Raw genomic sequence first — 18,097 nt, 5'->3', positions numbered from 1 at the left:
AATTCCTAAGAAACAGTGGTCTTGGGTGGAGTAAAATCTGTATAAATGTAAGTAAATACATAAATAAAGCATATACATGTAAGATCTGTGCAAACATAAATAAACCAGTGTCTCACCTGCACCTCCCCCCATCCCCTCGGCCCGTAAGACTCTCCTGCCGCAGCCACACGCAGCCCCTCCCTCACTGCCTTCAAGGGCTCCTTCTCAGACACATGGAACGTGTGTGCGCAAGTCTGCAAAGACGCTGGCGACTCTCACTGCTGTTTCCAGGAGGTATGGCCAGGAAGTAACCCAAGCATAATAAGTTGTGCAGAACGACTCCATTACCCAGCACCATGAGGACTGAAGCACACGCCATCACTAGATAACTTTGGTTGCCCAGAGAAACTCCCCCAAAATGTTAGCTCTTTTCAAAGGCTGATTACAGGCTTCGTGCAAAGACCTGCACATGGTAGGCAATATATACATCAGTGTGCGTGTGTGTGTGTGTATTATTATACATATTTTTTCAGAAATTTTTACATATATATATAATTGATCTGAAAATATATCCAGCTAAAATATGCAAAGTCGTTCAAAACCAGAAAACACTTAAATTTTCACTAGTCTCTCTATAGCTACAAGACAGAGTTCCTCGTACAAGCGTGATCCCTGTCAGCTGAAGAGCAAGGCACGCATCAATGGGAACGAACACATTTTTGCTGGTTTTAGTCCCCAGTTCCTACTCAGTTCAGGCCAAGTTTTCAAATTTCATGTTATGGTCATTTTCTTCCTTTCTTATTAAATGAGAAAACCATCCTTGTTACATCTTAGCCATTCCAAAATTTCTCTTGCTCCGATTTCCTCATTCATGTGCTTTCATCTGGTTGTTCGCTGAGAGCGCCCATGTGTCGGTATGAAGGGAGTAAAGAAGAATGTGAGCAAAAATGGAAACAACTAGAAAAACATCCATTAGCACAGCACAATGTTCTTTTGCAATACAGCTTTCATCCAGGAAGTGTAAAATTTAGATTCTGTGTTTATGGCCAAAAGGGGGCACTCTAGGACCAAATGTTTGTAACTACAGGCTACACCTCTTAACCAGAAAACACTATTATTCCATGTTTTATTTTAGTGTTTTAAGACAGTGACACAATTATCGCTGAAAGCTAGGTGACTACTTAAGACCAAGGACAAGAAGCATAGTACTGACCAGACACTGACCTATGTGACTCTTCTCTGTCAAGACCCTGTTTTGCGCTGGGCGCTCTCTTTTCTCCTGGATGCAAACCTGGGGAATTATTTGTTCTACCTGTACCCAGATGTTTACACTGTCTTTCTGGCTGAAATAACCAAGACACAAAGCAGGATTCAAAGGGTACTCAGGTTGTCAAATATTTTTCTCTGAAGAACGTCTGTGAGCTTTCCAAGCGTTTTGCTATTTTTGAAATCATTCATTCACCCCCTCATTTATTCATCCCACAAAGATTTTATAAGTGGCTAAGGGTTGGGATTACAAAGCTTATTATTAAAACAGGGTACTTGCTTCCCACACCGTTGTGGATGAAATGGGAAATGAATATGCTCAAAGTAGGATTTATCTCTTGAAGAAAGCAGCATTGCAAAGTGTGAAGAGCTCACAGTATGACATGATGGTGGGTTGGCCTCTGACACGTGGGCGTCCCCTCAGCACGGGGACAGCACCTGAACGTGTGCTTCGTGACTTACATAGTTAATCCGGAAGTGTCTGCGGGCCCAGTCGTCCCGCTCTTCCTCCGAGATCATCTCCACGGTGATGTCTCCGTAAGCTATGGGCTCTTCCGAGAACGGCCAGTAATGGTCGCATTTCACCTGAGGGGACAATGGCACAATCTCTCAAGACAAACAGGCGACGGAAGAAAGAGCCAGTGCTCACTTGGGAAAAACGGAAGTCCTTGTCTCTGAAGACCGTGTCGTACTATTGCGAGGATGAAAAATGGAGCAAGTGGAAGTCTCTGGTACACAGAAAGCACTCAGGCCATGGCCACGGCTAGTACGGGTTGTGCTGTCCCAGTGGGGACCCCCTCCCAGGCACTTACCCTTCTTTTCTCATTACACTGCGTGAGCATGACAATGATCTGGGACTTCTGTTGTAGAACCATCTTCCAAAAGTCATTTCTGGTCTCAGGCAGTGGCCCCTGTGTGGCAATATACTCCTGGGGCGAGTTGTATCCCTGAAGGATGAAGTGACAAAGTTGTCACCTAAGGGACCACTCTCAACACCAAATGCTGCTCCACACAAAGGAGGAAAACCTGAGAATTTACTGGGGATCAGCCTGGCAAAGGATCACACAACCTGGATCGTGTTCTCTCCCTTTTTCATCAAAGAGGTGATCAGAGTAACGGACCTGTTCAGGTCTACGTGATAGGAAACCTTGTTCTCACACCTCTTTTACGAGAATAGTCACTGTTTTTATTTTTATATTTATTATTTTTAAGGTTTTATGTATTTATTTGACAGAGAGAGATCACAAGTAGGCAGAGAGGCAGGCAGAGTGGGGGGGGGGGGGGGAAGAGGCTCCCTGCCGAGCAGAGATGCAGAATTCGATCCCAGGACCCTGAGATCATGAAGAAGCTTAACCCACTGAGCCACCCAAGTGCCCCAGTCACTGTTTTTAAAGCACAGGGGCTCAGGGGATGAGCCCTTGGAGTTGAGTTGCTGAAACTGAAGTTTACACATGAGAAAGGTGATCTTTAGGGTGATTATTTACTTTCACTTTCACCAGATCTTTACAGAGAAATCCAAACATTACTCATGTATGGGCTTCCCCTCCATTCATTATTATTATTTTTTTTTATTAAAAAGATTTTATTTATTTACTTGAGAGAGACAGTGAGAGAGAGCATGAGCGAGGAGAAGGTCAGAGAGAGAAGCAGACTCCCCATGGAGCTGGGAGCCCGATGCGGGACTCGATCCCGGGACTCCAGGATCATGACCTGAGCCGAAGGCAGTCGTCCAACCAACTGAGCCACCCAGGCGTCCCCATTCATTATTTTGAAGAGGAATAATGGGAACTGCTCCTGAGAGCTGGGGGGCCAGGTGGAGAACGGCTCTCTTTACAACAACTGGATGCCTCCCTGAATAGTCCCCTTCTTGCTGAGCTAGAATTGGGATGCCTGATTTTAAAACATTTTTGTATTTTATTTTATTTATGGTCTTTTACTTACAGGAATGTAGTTGGCATTGATATAGTCTGTGCCTTCCTCTTCATTCATGGAGACTAATCTCACACGGCTAAAGTCATCTGTAAAGAACAACAAGAAGAGAGATTAAAAATGGGAGCAGAAAGTATTGTCTTGACCTTCTCTATCCAAACAGCAAGTCCGATCAGCCCGTGACAGGTAGGTCGAGTTTATTTTACCCTGATATTTCAGCCACGCCTTAGTCTTAGTTTCTTGTTTAAGTAAATATAGAAACACACCTCAATCAGTGTTTCCTCTCCCTCAGCTCCCTTGTCCTTGTCTCTGGGCTGTGAGGACATTGTGCAGGACCCTTAGAGGAACTGAAATATCAGGGAGGTTGTATGGAAGGCTGGAGGATGTAACTGAATCCATGATTCCCATGTCACCCAGCACATCCAGAAAATCTACTACCTTTCGGAAACCTAGGCGTTGCAGGGACTTTGTGTAAACAGACTTCAGTTAGGAAAAGTACATTCTGGAATGTGTACAGCTGTAAAGTGTTATAAGGATGACACTGTGCAATTTCATCAAGAAGACTGGTCAAGGAGAGAGCTCTCCTTCTAGAGCTTTTCCAGCTCTCCTCCTCCCCGGTCTCCATTGTTCCCAGCACTACCCCCTGCCCCCACCTCTTGCCAGTGTGGCAGAGAAGAAAGTTAAATCTACATAGGAAAGTATTTTATTTGTCCAGTAAGTGCTTCGTATTACTTTTTTTTTCTCTAATGTTGCTTTTATTACAAAATGTTAAACAACAAGAAAACCTGCCGGAAGGAAGAAAGAGGAGGCATTTTAGTACACCGGTCTCCCTCCCTTGTCAGGGAGTTGATTGAAAATAGTTTATGATAGCTCAGATTATCTTATCCTAATTTGGCTAAGATTTCTGATCTCCAAAGAGCCAAATGGTCAGTCTTTCCTGATCATCAGACACAATTCAGTTGAAAGCAAAGAACTTCAATGTTCCTACATAGGATGGGATCTAGCAACATCAAAGCACAAATGTCGACGGCTTCGCCAGAGATTGCTGAAAGTGATGAATCTGCAGTAACAGTCGGTCAGCCTTTGAGAGACATGAATAGGAGAGGCTCTAGTGAAAATCTTACACGGTAGGATGTTTGTGTAACGATTTTTACATCGGTTCAGCGGAAGGTCTGCTGCAAAGTGTGGAATGTCCAGTCCAATCAATTTCAGCTCCTGCAAATGACAGAGAACAGAGTTGAGATTTTGGTATTTGGTGTGGATTGGATTATCGTTCACACTGGATTATTCCTCACTCCCCGTCTGTAGTAGAATCATCACACCCTCTCTTCCACACGAGGTTCCAGTTACTCCCTCTTGGGACAGAGTGCACTTCTCCACTCCACTGTTCTCAGCTTGTTTTGGCCAATAAACCAAAGGGATCATTTTGATCAGAAGCTTTAAGTGTGCTTGCTCAGCTGGGTTTTCCCTCCTATGCGACTACCATCTGCTATGAAAAGAACATGCCCGGGGTAGCTGCTGGCCCCAGAATGAGGAGAGGCTTACAGAAGACCTGGCTCTGTCCTACGGACCCTTGAGGGAGGAAAAGAAAGAAATGCTGTTGTGGATCCCTGAGATTTTGAGATTTACCCTATAGGATGCTTCTATAGCATAATTGCAGGAATAGGGTTAATACAATATGTAAATATTCTGAATTGCTCAGTGATCACATGGAGAAGGTAAGAATTGTTTCAAAAACTTGAAAACTGAGACACATTTCAGAGTTTTGGAGGTATATATTTACTGAAATGTACACATTATGTGTAAACCTTTCTGTTCTATGGGGAAATGTAGGATTTCTCCTACAGGCAATAGCCTTAGAGAAAGTAGTAAAAGAATGAGTAACAAGTAGGGAGTATTCCTCATGTTATAAGAAGTAAGACCTGCAGGCACTAAGTATCTGGAAATAAATCGGACAGTAAGAATGAATCAGTAGTGGATAGGCAAAGCTTTCAGTGAAAATAGGAACAACCAAGTATGTGCCTCTAAGTACATATCTATACTCCTATAAATCCTATAATCAAAATGTGCATTGGTAGGGCAACTTTTGTATAAACAGACAACCATCACACTTCAGCAAGATTATGTTACAGGCTAGGGGGCCTCTAAGCATTCATCTCATGTGTCTTATTGGAAACAAGCAGTTATGGTCAGGCCACCTGGATTTCCCAGGAGTCGTTGTTCATACTGTGGTTGGTGTGAATAGCTCCCTGGAGTTGGGCAGTACACAACCAGTGCAGCAGATCTGGTTATGTTTCTGTACAAAGTTCAGGGAGCTATTAGTGAATGGCATATACAACCACCTAGAAATGGAATGATGTAGATAGTATGCACCTCTCTGTGAACCTACTAATGGAGGCAGTAGAGAAACCACTTGCTGTAATTTTTTTTTTTACTCAGATAGGATGTTAATGTTGCACACACGGTTTACCCTTCACAATTCCTTCCAATTTTTACTCCAGTGAATCAGGAGTGAGAATACATTTCTGGGGGAAGAGTTTGGAAAGTCTTTGAAAGACTTCTGAAGGGGTTTGGGGACATTGGTGATGTTCTGAGAGACTGAAGAGGCATATCTCTTTCATGGCCTTTCTGTCTTGATGAATGTTCTTTGCAAAGCATATGCTTTAAAGAGACCAAGTTCTTGGGTCTTTTGCTGCATCCACATAGAAGTTCCTTGAAAGCTTACTGGGATGCAAACTGCAGTCCACACAAACGGACCGACCCGAATCACTCAGCTCTCTCTCCTCCCTTCATTCTGCAACACTTTGGGCTTTTTAAGATCATGAAATCCCGAGCTCTGGGGTCCAAGTTGAAGCCAACCTTAAAGAGAAGCTCTGCTGACTTTGATCCTCAATTCACAAAGGGAGTTTTTCTGTCTCAGGCAAAACCCTTGCTTGCTAAAGGCATTTAACCAGAAGCATGTCACTGTTACTTTATAAGTGGTCTTTCCATTTTAAAGGGTTTTCAAAAACTGACTATATTCTTTTAAGTAACAAAATTTGGAGTTTTTAGCAAACTCCAACCAAATCAGTGTTATGTTTAGGTTGGTTCTTTGGCAGCTAGAAGCTAATTTAAATGATGCTTCCATTGCTTAAAATCTTTTGGAATTCTACCTCCTTTAGAGAGTGTCTTTAGAGATAGTTGGTCAAAGCATCTGGCTTCTTTTGGTGTACCACTGGTAAAACGTCGGGTCTTGGAAAAGTAGCTCAACACATGGTAACATCAGTTTAGTTATCTGTAAGATAAGGCTAACAACTTTCCATCCCTCAGTCCCATAGAGTGACTTTCCACGGGAACGATGAAACTCAACGCATGTGAATTCAGCACTCCTGATAAAGTCCGGGAGATGCTTCCCTTCGGATTCTTTGTTTTGCTTTGCCCGGACATGTAACTTCTCCCTCCTCTGCCATTTGCACTAACAGACCCACAACCTTCTCCGCAAGTCCCCTGCTTTGAAGACAGACTGATGAGCCACAGGAAGAGGCCTCGGTGACGAAAGAAAAGTGTGGAAACAGATTGGAGCTGGGAGCGGGAGCACATATGGAAGCAGACTAACTGATAGAACTTTAATTGTGTGTTGCCTCCCTGCTGTAAGTGCCCTAAGCTGGTAAGAGAGGTTTAATTGGCTGAACACTGTAAATGTAAATTGCCTCTGAATCGAGGCAGAGCAGGATCGGCGGGGGTGCACAAAATGCTTCACGATCTTTTGTAATTTAGCCTGTCACTAAGTGGAAAATCAAATACTAAGTTTCCCGGTTCAGTAGCTTTGCAGTTATTCTCTTTCCAACCATATGGAAGCTTCTGGAGGCTTTAATCTTCATAAAGGCAAAGGACGACATGATGGGCTGAAACCGACATAAATCATTTTTGAATTTTCATTTGCCAGTTTGGCTTCTGTTATGATTTATGACGGTGTGTTTCTTCCCGGGGGCCACGGAGTCATCCACAGTGGGTAGAGTGGTGGCTCCCCAAAAGATGCATCCACACGCCAACCCTCAGAACCTGTGAATGTGGTCTTATTAAAGAAGAGGCTTTGCAGGTGCAGTTAAGTTAGGGATCATAAGACAATATTATTCTGCATTATCTGGGTGGGCCCTGTATCCCAGAGAGAAGGCCATACAAAGGCAGAGACATAGGTTGGAGTCATGCAGCTGTAAGCCAAGGAGTGCCTGGAGCCTCCAGAAGCCGGAGGAAGCAAAGAAGGATTTTCCACTAGAGCCTTCAAAGGACACATGGCCCTGATAACACTTTGATTTTGGACTTCCTGCCTCTAGAACTCTGAGAGAACAAACTCTGTTGCTTTAAGTGACCAAGACTGTGGTAATTTGTTACGGCAGCCCTGAGAAACTACTACAGTCCCCAAAGCCCAGTGACAGTCTATGACCCCGGGGTAGGTTGGGACAGCAAAGCACAAACATACACACTATGTTAGTCCGGTCCAGCTGCCCGCAAAGTACCATAGACTGGGTGGTTTAAAAAATGGACATGTATTCCTCACATTTCTGGAGAGTGAGCAGGCTGATATCAAGATGCTGATGAGGTAGTTTTCATTCTGGGGCTTTTCATGACTTGCGTGGACTACCGTCTCACTGTGCACTCATGTGACCTTTCTCGCCTAACCCTACTTACCTTCCCAAGCTTCCATCTTGTCCACATATCAATTTGGGGAGGACAAAGGCAGCTCATAACCTGCGCAATCACCTTCCAAAAGGACTGCAAACTCTATTCCGGCTGTAGAGTCTGTAAGAGTGTCAGCAGGGTCTAAGTATTTGGGACCGTTTGGACCACAGAGTCAGGTGAGTTTGATTACTGGACTACGGAACAAGTGGGGAGACACAACGTCACTGGTGGTGTTGACAGTGGTGGAGCCATCTGTGGCAGATGCAAGGCTTGGTGGAACTGGGCAAGTTCTGGCTGGTTTTCAGGTAAATGCAAAAGGAGCCTGGATTTAGAACAAGGTGTTTGGTGAGGCTCTGTATTCATTTCTGAGGGCTGCCGTAAGAAAGTACCACAAGCTGAGTGGCTCAGAGCAACAGAAATTGTCTTACAGTTCTCGAAGCTGTATGTCTGCAGTCGAGGTATTAGCAGGGACTTCTGATGTCTGTCATTTATGGAGGAATATTAGGGCATCCTTCCTGTCTCTTCTTAGTGTCTGATGGTTTGCTGGCAACCTTGGATATTCCTTCACTTGTCACCCTATAACCCCAGTCGCTGCCTTTGTCACCACATGGTGTTCTCCCTATTTGTCTCTGTGTCTTCACACAGCTCTGTTTCCATAGGGACACCAGTCTGACTTGGAGCCCACACTGCTCCAGCATCTTAACTAATTACATCTGTAATGACCCTGTTTCCAAATAAGGTCATATTTGGAGGTACTGAGTGCTTAGGACTTCAATATATCTTTGGGGGACACAATTCAACCCAGGACTGATACCCTAAAGGAAGAATCGGGTACAGTAGAAATGGATGTCTTGGGGAGGTAATGGAGGTCTGGAGGAGAAGGACACCAAGTTCAGGAAGTCTGGCAGGGCCCTGGGCACTAGGATGGGATTTAGGGGTCATGCTCCAGCTTCTGGACAGATTCCTAGTATAGGCACCTGGAAACAGAAGATTAGAAACAAGAGGAAGGAAGATTAGAAAGATTAAAAGATTAGAAGATTAGAAACAAGAGGAAGAAAGACTCAAGTCTGGGAGCCAAGCAAGACCTCTGGAGTAAGAGTTCAAGGTGACTTATTTTAACAATGGCTGCATGTAGGTCTCCAGTGAATTGGCCTGGAACACAAGTAGAAAGAGCTGCCAATGGGAGCTACTAGCAGAAATCCAGGCTCATCCCTCATGAACAACGTGGCAAGGAATGCAGTTTGTTTTGGCCTTTGGAACATTTCTGAACAAAGATGGCGAGGGCTTTTGCTAGCATCCTGATTAAACAAATACAAAACACAGAAATTAATGGCAGAATGAGCAATATATGGCAGGTCTCATGGGCTCTCCAACTTCAAGCTCTAAATTCTGGCTCTTCAAAACCCTTCCACATGAGACATATGAAATGAGGAATTGAACCTAATCCCTGAATCCCAAGCCTCCTTACGAAAAGATGCACATTTTCATCAGAAGGATAATCAATCTTCCCAGCAGTTCCAAAATCAGATGCAGAGTGAAAAAGGAATGCATTTAGTGAGTGCACATTAGCAAGTCATATAGCTTCATGTATGACTTATAGCTGTATTGGTTATATATGCAAATCCAGACATTCATTTCAATTAGCATAATACTTACAAATGATGTAATTTCTCAGTATGAGTGTGATCTTTCAACATCAGTATCCAAATGAATACAAGTATTAAACATTCATACAAACAGAACAAATAACTGTTCAGCTACTGAATTTAGCTTAACCAGCTGATTGGGCCATTTTAATACCCTCCTGGGTTCTTATTAGAGCAGGAAACCTTTTTTTTTTTCCCCTTCTTAAGTTTCGATTAATTACCAATTTCAGGAAAATTAGATGGCTGCCGTGTGAAAGGTCTGACATACATCATAAAATCAAGTATGGGTATGAGTCTTTGAAAACAGATGAGAGTACCCAGACATGGAACCTGAGAGGTCAGCAGCAGGGGGGTTTGGAGGCTGGCAGTGCCTGAGAGCTGGTGAATGAAAAAGGAAGTGAGTCAGGCCCATGGGTCACTGCTGGGCAAATATTAGCTCAAAAATCACCGCCTGAGCCTGTGACTTAAAGCCAACTTCTGGAGAATAATTTGTATTTTCTCACCGGAACAGGGACACACTATCAGGACTTGGCACCAGACAAGTTACATATAGGATCAACAATGTATTAAGAACAAAGATATATGGAGAAAAGCTTCGGAGAAAATAAAGATACCAAACAGTCCTTCAAATCATGGTGTGATGGGTAATTTCAGGTGTCAGCTTGGCCAGGCTAGGCAGTGCTTGGTCAGACATCAGTCTAGATGTTATGGGAAGGGTGTTTGTTTGTTTGTTTGTTTGTTAAAGATGTAATTAACATTTAAATCTGTAGGCTTTGAGGAAGCAGATTACTCTCCATAACATGGGTGGGCCTCATCCAACAGGTGAAGACCCTAAGAGAAATGATTGAGGTGCCCTGAGGAGGAGGAAATTCTGCCTCCTGCTTGCTTTTGGATTGAGCAGCAACATCAATGCTTCCCTGGGTCCACACCCTGCCCTGTGGTTTTCAGATTTGTGAGCTTCCGCACTGTTGTGAGCTTGTTCCTTAAAATAAGACTGTCTCTTTATCTATATTTCTTCTATTATATTATTGTATATAGGATATTCATACTATAATACATAAGGATTCTCAATTGTATAAGAAGTATATAATGTAATGAACTTACGGATGAATTAACTTATTGTATTGCATTAGTGTTTATATATGTATAAACATATATAATATGTATATATTTCCCATTGGTCTGTTTCTCAGGAGAACTCTAAAACGCTTGAGTTAGAAAGCTTGGATGTGCTCTCCTCCCACATTTAGCTCAGTGTCTGTGAATGGAATACTACTTGCCTGGGAAAATTCTTTATCGTGCAGGACTGTCCCACTCATCACAGAGCATTTTTCATCCTTGTCCCTTTCTCCATTGAATACCCCTAGTAGCTTCTTCCCAAGGCATTATGAGAACCAAAAATACTCGCACACACTCCAAACTCTCCCTAAGGGACTGCCTGGTACAGGCCCAGTTGAGAATCACTGATTTAGTTCAGCCTTCTCATTGAATGGATGAACAAATTGAGGAACTGAGAAATTGTGACTTTTTTTTCAATATTAATTAATAGCTAAACAGTCACGAGAACTAAGGGGTTTGGATTCCTACTTTAGTACATTCTTACCTTTTTTATAATTCTTACAGAATAAGCCTGAATGTGTTCATTTATATATTGAATGTATAAAAACTCTCAGCATGGTATAAATTAAGCATTTAGCACATAGAATTTATTATTCTACTTTTCACATTTTTGAAACATCTGAAGCTAGGATGTAATCATTAATTGCTTGATCTCCAGTGTCCTTACTTTTGGGGGGAATAGTGTTTCCCATTGGCTTAGCTAAGTGGTTCCAGTAAGACCTGTCCTGTTCCTATGTGACTCTGCCCCCTCAGGCTGCAATTGGCTTGAGTGGACGTCACAACCAAGGCCAGCTCATCGGTTATTCTCTCCTGTTAATTTTAAAACTCTGAATAAGGAGAGTCAACAGTTCTTTGGAAACTCTAGGATGTCATGCCCAGGGGTTGTGGGCGGTTGTTTTCCACTGTGAGAAAGAGGTTGGTTTGTAGCAAAAGTGAGAGAGGTCAAGACAGAGAAAGAAGCAGAAATGAGAAAGGAGGGGGTGGTCTCTGCAGGGGTGGGGCCCTTGGTTCTAATCATTTCTGAGACTGAGCTGCTCCCTTTCCTCCCTGAAGTCTGTATGGTGTGTCATTCACAACTAAAATCATCTTTTTACCAGAAAATGACTCACCGAATTTTCTTTATGATGATGCACTAGAGAAGCCCAGCAATAATCCCACTGGGGCTTGATGGCATAACCTGGGAGGGACTCCTAATCCTCCCAGTGTGGTGTTAGCTGTGTCATCAAGGTGACATCATTGTGTAGGGAAGAGAGTTGGAGGCTTCAGTGAATTTGAAAGTGTACATCCATCACAATTTTCATCACCATTATCAGAATCATCCAGGCCTGTATTTTTTTTTCCTGAGTTTAGTGTATGTGTCCTTATAGAAAGTTTCCTTTCTTTCTGAAATCCCATCCTTGCCATAGATGTCCAGTTCACACCAAAGTTCTATTCTTTGAGATACAGCATTTGGTGTGACATCTACAACTTCTCGCATACTTGCGTGCAACAGGTGACTGAGCTGGGCTCTGTGTGGAATTTCTGATCACACAGGTGGGTAGTATTAGGGGGTTTTGTATTTGATCATGGGTGAAGTTCTTCTCATCCTTATATTCCTTCTTAGGATATCCACACAAGGACTACTACTGCTTCTTGCAGACCTAAGATATCCCCAGCTGATGAGAAGCAGATTGGCTGGTTGGTTGTTTGTTCACCCCACTACCCACATTTGTTCTCTCTTTTCCTCAGTGGTGCCACCCTAGCCTGACGTGCAAAGGGTGCACGTCCTCACTCTGCACCAGCCAATGAGACACCACCATACTGCCCATGATGAATCATATTGCAAGCCCAGCGAGCTGGGAAATGACACCAGTCCCAAAATGCCAAGACCCATGCCTCATCTACCACAGAAGGTAGGACATACTTGATCTACTTACCTCAAACTGAAGAGAAAATTTATAGTCAGAGTCTTTGGCCATATCCTTGATGTAGGCGTCAAAGTCATCCAGTTGAACTGGGCTTTACCAAACACAAAGAAATATATGTTTAAAAAATCTGGTTGGCAGCTATCTATACTGTTTAATGTCATACTTTTCAAACATGAATGATTTTCTTGGAGAAAAAAACATTTTTACTTGCTCTTTTGTTGTTAAAGTAATCAGTTCCTAGTATGTTATGATTAAAAAGAGGGCCTTATATATATTTTACTCCCTTGAGAGGGGAAAGGGCTCTAGATTTTCAATCGGCTCTAACTCCAGCAATAAAATATTATATATATGGGATGCTTGGGTGGATCAGTCGGTTCAATGTCTGTCTTCGGCTCAGGCCATGATCTCGGAGCCCTGGGATCAAGTTCTTCCTTGCTGAGCAGGGAACCTGCTTCTCCCTCTGCCTGCTCTGCCGGCCACTCCCCCTGCTGTGTTCTTTCTCTCTCTGACAAATAAATAAAAAAAAATCTTTAAAAAACTATATATATATGCATGCTTACATACATACATGTATATATGTTGTTTCTAGAAAATTCGGATTGATGGGAAATCACAAAGGATTAGAGTTTGGAGAACTGTTTGAGACATGGTTTTATTTTACTTATTGTGTGGTCATGGAAAATTGAATCTTGTGAGATTGAAAGTTCTCCTCTATAAAATACTATGGTCATACTTACCTTCCAACACAGTATATTAAAGAACCTTAGAAGTTAAGTATAGGCACTGTACTGCTAGCTACACTGTCTTCTCAGGGCAGAGCAGGGTCAATGCAATGAAGCACATATCCAGAAAGCTTCTAGAGCCTCATTCTTTGAGAGCCATGTTTAGAGGCTTGTGTGTCTATAAAACTATCAAAAAGGCTCAAAGGTACAATCAAGTAATGCATCTGAGCTTATGTGTCTATATCTCCAGCCAAAGTTCTCACCTCTTTCTTTCTTCTTTTTGTGAATAAGAATTATATTTTATTTCCTACAGTTTTCCGTAGCTGCTTATCTTTCCTGGATTACCTACACCAACCTGCTCACTAAGCTTCACACGATGCTGAGCTCTGGCAACTAGTCCAAGTCTTTCCACTTCGGCAGGATCCACACAGAGACCTTTCCCTTAGTCTTACTGTAAATTTCTCCACTGTATCCTCTATCTGTGGCCTTATGTCCTATTAGCAAATGCATAGTATTATGAATAGCTGTTTAAAGTTGTTGATTAACCAATATGACAGATTATGTTAAGATTTTAGTAGATTTTAATTTATTTATTTGACAGAGAACACAAGTAGGCAGAGAAGCAGGCAGAGAGAGAGAGGACGAAGCAGATGCTCTGCTGAACAGGGAGCCCATGCAAGGTTCGATCCCAGGACCCTGGGATCATGACCTGAGCTGAAGGCAGAAGCTTTAACCCACTAAGCCACCCAGGTGCCCAAGATTTTAGTAGATTTTAAAGGGCATTACACATCCCAGATTACACTTGAATGTTAACTGTTTCACTTAATAGCATTAATGACTTGTTTCCATAAAACACACCCCAGAGCATACATATTCACATATGTTTTATTGCTCGGTTGATCCCTGAAGTAGACAACTGAAGACAACTGATCCCTGAAGCAACATCAGCCCCATGCTTCAAATGCGACAGCCAAAGCTAAGTGAGTAAAGTGAGTAGTTCAAGATCACATGGCCCCTCAGCAGTGGAATGTTGACCAGCTCTGCAGGAGAATGTTTCTGGTTAAAGGACATACCCCCATCAAATTTGCCACCTTCCAAGAGAATGACTAAAGGTGGAGCTCCAGTCCTAGAATGAATTCCCTTAGACCTGCCCTCTCTGGCTGTTGTCTTTGAGCAGTGCATTGACCTTAAGGTTGGGTTTAACGATTCTAGCTTTCATCCTGTTACCAGGAGAATGGAAGCACAAATAGGGAAGGCAATCTGAGAAAATATTTATGGGTAGGAAAAAGCAAAAGGAAAAGAGAGACAGAGAAAGGGCCAGGAAACAAGAGAAGGAACATCAGGGAGAGGGGAAGTGGGAAGTATGGTAAAGAGAAGCAAAACAAGCCAGGGGGGAGGAGCGATCAGGAGGATAAAGGTTTAGGGGGAAAAGGGAGAAGAGAAGGTAGAAGAGAAGACTGGTAAAGTGAGAATAGGTAGAAACTGGAAAAGGGAGCCACAGGGACATGGTGGGGTAGGGATGGCTCTGGGAGGGAAAGAGATAGGGTAACGAGAAAACAAATAAAAATGTGGAGCAGGGGCTCCCCCTTTTATTTTATTATTTTTTAAAGATTTTATTTATTTATTTGACAGAGACAGAAATCACAAGCAGGCAGAGAGGCAGGGGGAAGCAGGCTTCCTGCTGAGCAGAGAGCCTGATGCCGGGGCTTGATCCCAACACCCAGAGACCATGACCTGAACCGAAGGCAGATGCTTAACCCACTGAGCCACCCAGGTGCCCGGCGGCTCCCCTCTTTTAGACAGGTTTTTAGAGCAGGCCTTTGGAGAAGGAGGGAGGACCAGAAAGAAAATGAGAAAAAGGAAGGAGGAAGCTGATTTGACATGACGTGATGTGACGTGATGTGGCTTGTGGGCAGGGTCAACCACAACTGTACTTTACCCAGACTTTTGTCCATGTCTTGCTTCTCCTCCTCCCTGCCAGGTCTTGGGAGGAGCAAGACTGACAGTGGCTCCCATTTTGGTCCAGAGACCCTGTCTTCTAACATGCCTCTCCACTTCACTTAACAACCCAACCAAAAATTTTGGACAACAAAGTCTTTCTGTTCCTGTCAAATCATTCTTTTCAGGTGACACTAGCTCTCTTCTATTTTGGTTGATGTTGTCTCTCCTACATAAGTTGATATATGCCAATGGAACACACACTGATTTGAAATGGGTTTAGGAAAAAATTATTCTGTTATCTGTACCTGAAAAAAATCTGTATATCACTCAAGGCTAAATAGAAATATTTTGCATCAACTTTGTTTTTTAATGTACTCCACTAGTGTGAATGGCACAGATTTTTCTTTTTTTAATTTGACAGAGAGAGAGGGATAACAAGTAGGCAGAGGGGCAGACAGAGAGAGTGGAGGAAGCAGGCTTCTCAGTGAGCAGAGAGCCTGATGCGGGGCTCGATCCCAGGACCCTGAGATCTTGACCTGAGCCAAAGGCAGAGGCTTAACCCACTGAGACACCCAGGCACCCCTGCCACAGATTTTTTTTAATTTAAAAAACCTTTTTTTAATGTTTAGTTAGTCACCATATGGTACATCATTGGTTTTTGATGCAGGTGTTCGAGGGATTCATTATTTACATATAATGTTGGTGTTGGTTATAACACATGCCCTCCTTAATACCTGTCACCCAGCTACCCTATCTATCCCTTCACCTCCTCCCCTCTGAAATCCTCAGATTGTTTTCCAGAGTCCATAGTCTCTTCTCCCCCTCTGATTCCCTCCACTTCAGTTTTCCCTTCGTTCCCTGAATGTCCTCCATGATAGTCCTTATGTTCCACATATGAGTGAAACCATATGGTAATTGTCTTTCTCTGCTTGACTTATTTCACTCAGCACAATCCCCTCCAGTTCCAGTCATGTTGATGCCAATGGTGACTATTCATCCTTTCTGACATCTGAGAAATATTCTAATGTATATATGGATCACATCTTCTTTATTCATTCATGTGTTGAAGGTCATCTTGGCTCCTTCTACAGTTTGCCTATTGTGGACATTGCTGCTATGAACATTGGGGTGCATGTTATATTTTCACTACATCTGTATCTTTGGGGTAAATACCCCCTAATGCATTTGCTGGGTCATAGGGTAGCTCTATTTTTAACTTTTTTTTTTTTTTTGTTAAAGATTTTATTTATTTATTTGAGACACAGAGATCACAAGTAGGCAGAGAGGCAGGCAGAGAGAGAGGAGGAAGCAGGCTCAGAGAGCCTGATGCGGGGCTCGATCCCAGGACCCTGGGATCATGACCTGAGCCGAAGGCAGAGGCTTTAACCCACTGAGCCACCCAGGCGCCCCTATTTTTAACTTTTTGAGGAAACTCCATACTGTTTTCAAAAGTGGCTGTATCAGCTTACCGTCCCACCAACAGTACAAGAGAGTTTCCCTTTCTCCACATACTTGCTGACATTTGTTGTTTCCTGCCTTGTTAATTTTTGCCATGAATACCACAGATTTGACTGGAATCCCTAATTGCCTCCTATTAATTCATCAATATTTTATCCTAGGTAAATATCAAGGATAAACTCTAGGTATGGAAATGTTCCACTCTTTATTTGCAGAGTTTTAACTAATGGCCTGGAGGTGACAATCTAATTAGACCTTTGAAATCAACTGATGGGTAATTTTTTGCTCCAGAATCTTAATTCTTATGACTTAGCAGTTCAGTAGATAAGTGAAACCAAGGCTAGCTACAATAATTATTCTTTTCTATTTATTACAAAGACTTCCTGAGACAGCATTTCTCAAAGTACTGATTATAATATCAAATAGAGTAAAAGCCTTTCCCCACACTAAGCACAGCATTTCAAGTATAAAATGGCAAAGATTTTTGTACAACTTTGATTTAGCGAGCTATTAGAGGTTTTCTCGATTTAGAATAGCAGACCTCCTCCAACAAGACTTTTATAATTCCCAATAGTGCATTCTTTCTCAGTTTTCATATGATGACAATTTTCCTTATTCCTGACTTGTTTTCTGTGATACACTTTCTTAGTGGCCTCTGCCACCTATACATGTAAACACCCCCACACATAATGGTTTAGCTGTTGAAATATACACTTGCTTCTTTTTAATGTTTTCTTTCTTTAAGTAATCTCTATACACAATGTGGGGCTTGAACTCATGACCCTGAGATCAAGAGTTGCAGGCTTCTCCCACTGAGCCAGCCTGGGGCCCCTACATTTGCCTCTTTCTTAAGCATCCCTCCTATTGGAAGACAAGCAATCATTTTGATTTGCGAAGTGAAGATCACTGGGAAGAACTTTTAAAAATGTTTTTTTTAAAAGAAATAGTAAGAAAAACTTGCCATATTATATACTTCAAAGTTTCTAAGACTAATCTTGAACGTTTTTACCACAAAAAGAAACAGTAATTATGTGACAGGATGGAGGTGTTGGCTGAATGCTACAGTGGGACTCATACTGCCTTATATCAGTGTATTAAATCAACACATGGCACACCTGAAACTTACACACTGTTCTAGGTCAGTTATATCTCAATAATAAAAAACCAACTTACTTAGTCAGTTTCCTCTTCTTTAAACCATTTTTACTCCTGAGAATTAAAAAAAAAAAAAAAGCTTTATTTGGGCAAAAGAATTGATTGACATAATGATGAAACTTCAAGAGCTTTAAATAAGTACATCAGACACCTCAATTTTATTTGATTTTTATTAAACATACCTCCTGTTTGTTTAATTACTTTTCCTTAAATGAGAAGATAATGATAATAATTTTAGATTCACTTCTTAAACAGTCTATTAGATTACAGGAACGTACTTGTACTTTAGATTTTGGGTTTGCCAATACTAAATTCT

The 18,097-nt window shown here is 42.3% G+C and overlaps 1 protein-coding gene across 4 annotated transcripts in view; it reads right to left on the bottom strand.

Moving 5' to 3' along the window:
* The window catches only part of PTPRO (protein tyrosine phosphatase receptor type O), a 247,364-nt gene that overhangs the window by 13,275 nt on the left and 215,992 nt on the right, over positions 1 to 18,097 (bottom strand). For all 4 annotated transcript variants that reach the window (XM_082742368.1, XM_082742369.1, XM_082742370.1 and 1 more), the window contains 6 exons: positions 17,800 to 17,835; positions 12,515 to 12,596; positions 4,299 to 4,389; positions 3,187 to 3,263; positions 2,058 to 2,192; positions 1,708 to 1,830 (listed from right to left, as the gene is read on the bottom strand). In XM_082742368.1, coding sequence (XP_082598494.1) covers positions 1,708 to 1,830; positions 2,058 to 2,192; positions 3,187 to 3,263; positions 4,299 to 4,389; positions 12,515 to 12,596; positions 17,800 to 17,835 — 544 coding nt within the window. The remainder of the gene's footprint in view (positions 1 to 1,707; positions 1,831 to 2,057; positions 2,193 to 3,186; positions 3,264 to 4,298; positions 4,390 to 12,514; positions 12,597 to 17,799; positions 17,836 to 18,097) is intronic.

The sequence above is a fragment of the Mustela nivalis genome (assembly GCF_964662115.1).
Source record: "Mustela nivalis genome assembly, chromosome: 7".
Taxonomy (NCBI): Eukaryota; Metazoa; Chordata; class Mammalia; order Carnivora; family Mustelidae; genus Mustela; species Mustela nivalis.
This window is presented reverse-complemented; position numbering and strand designations above follow the sequence as displayed.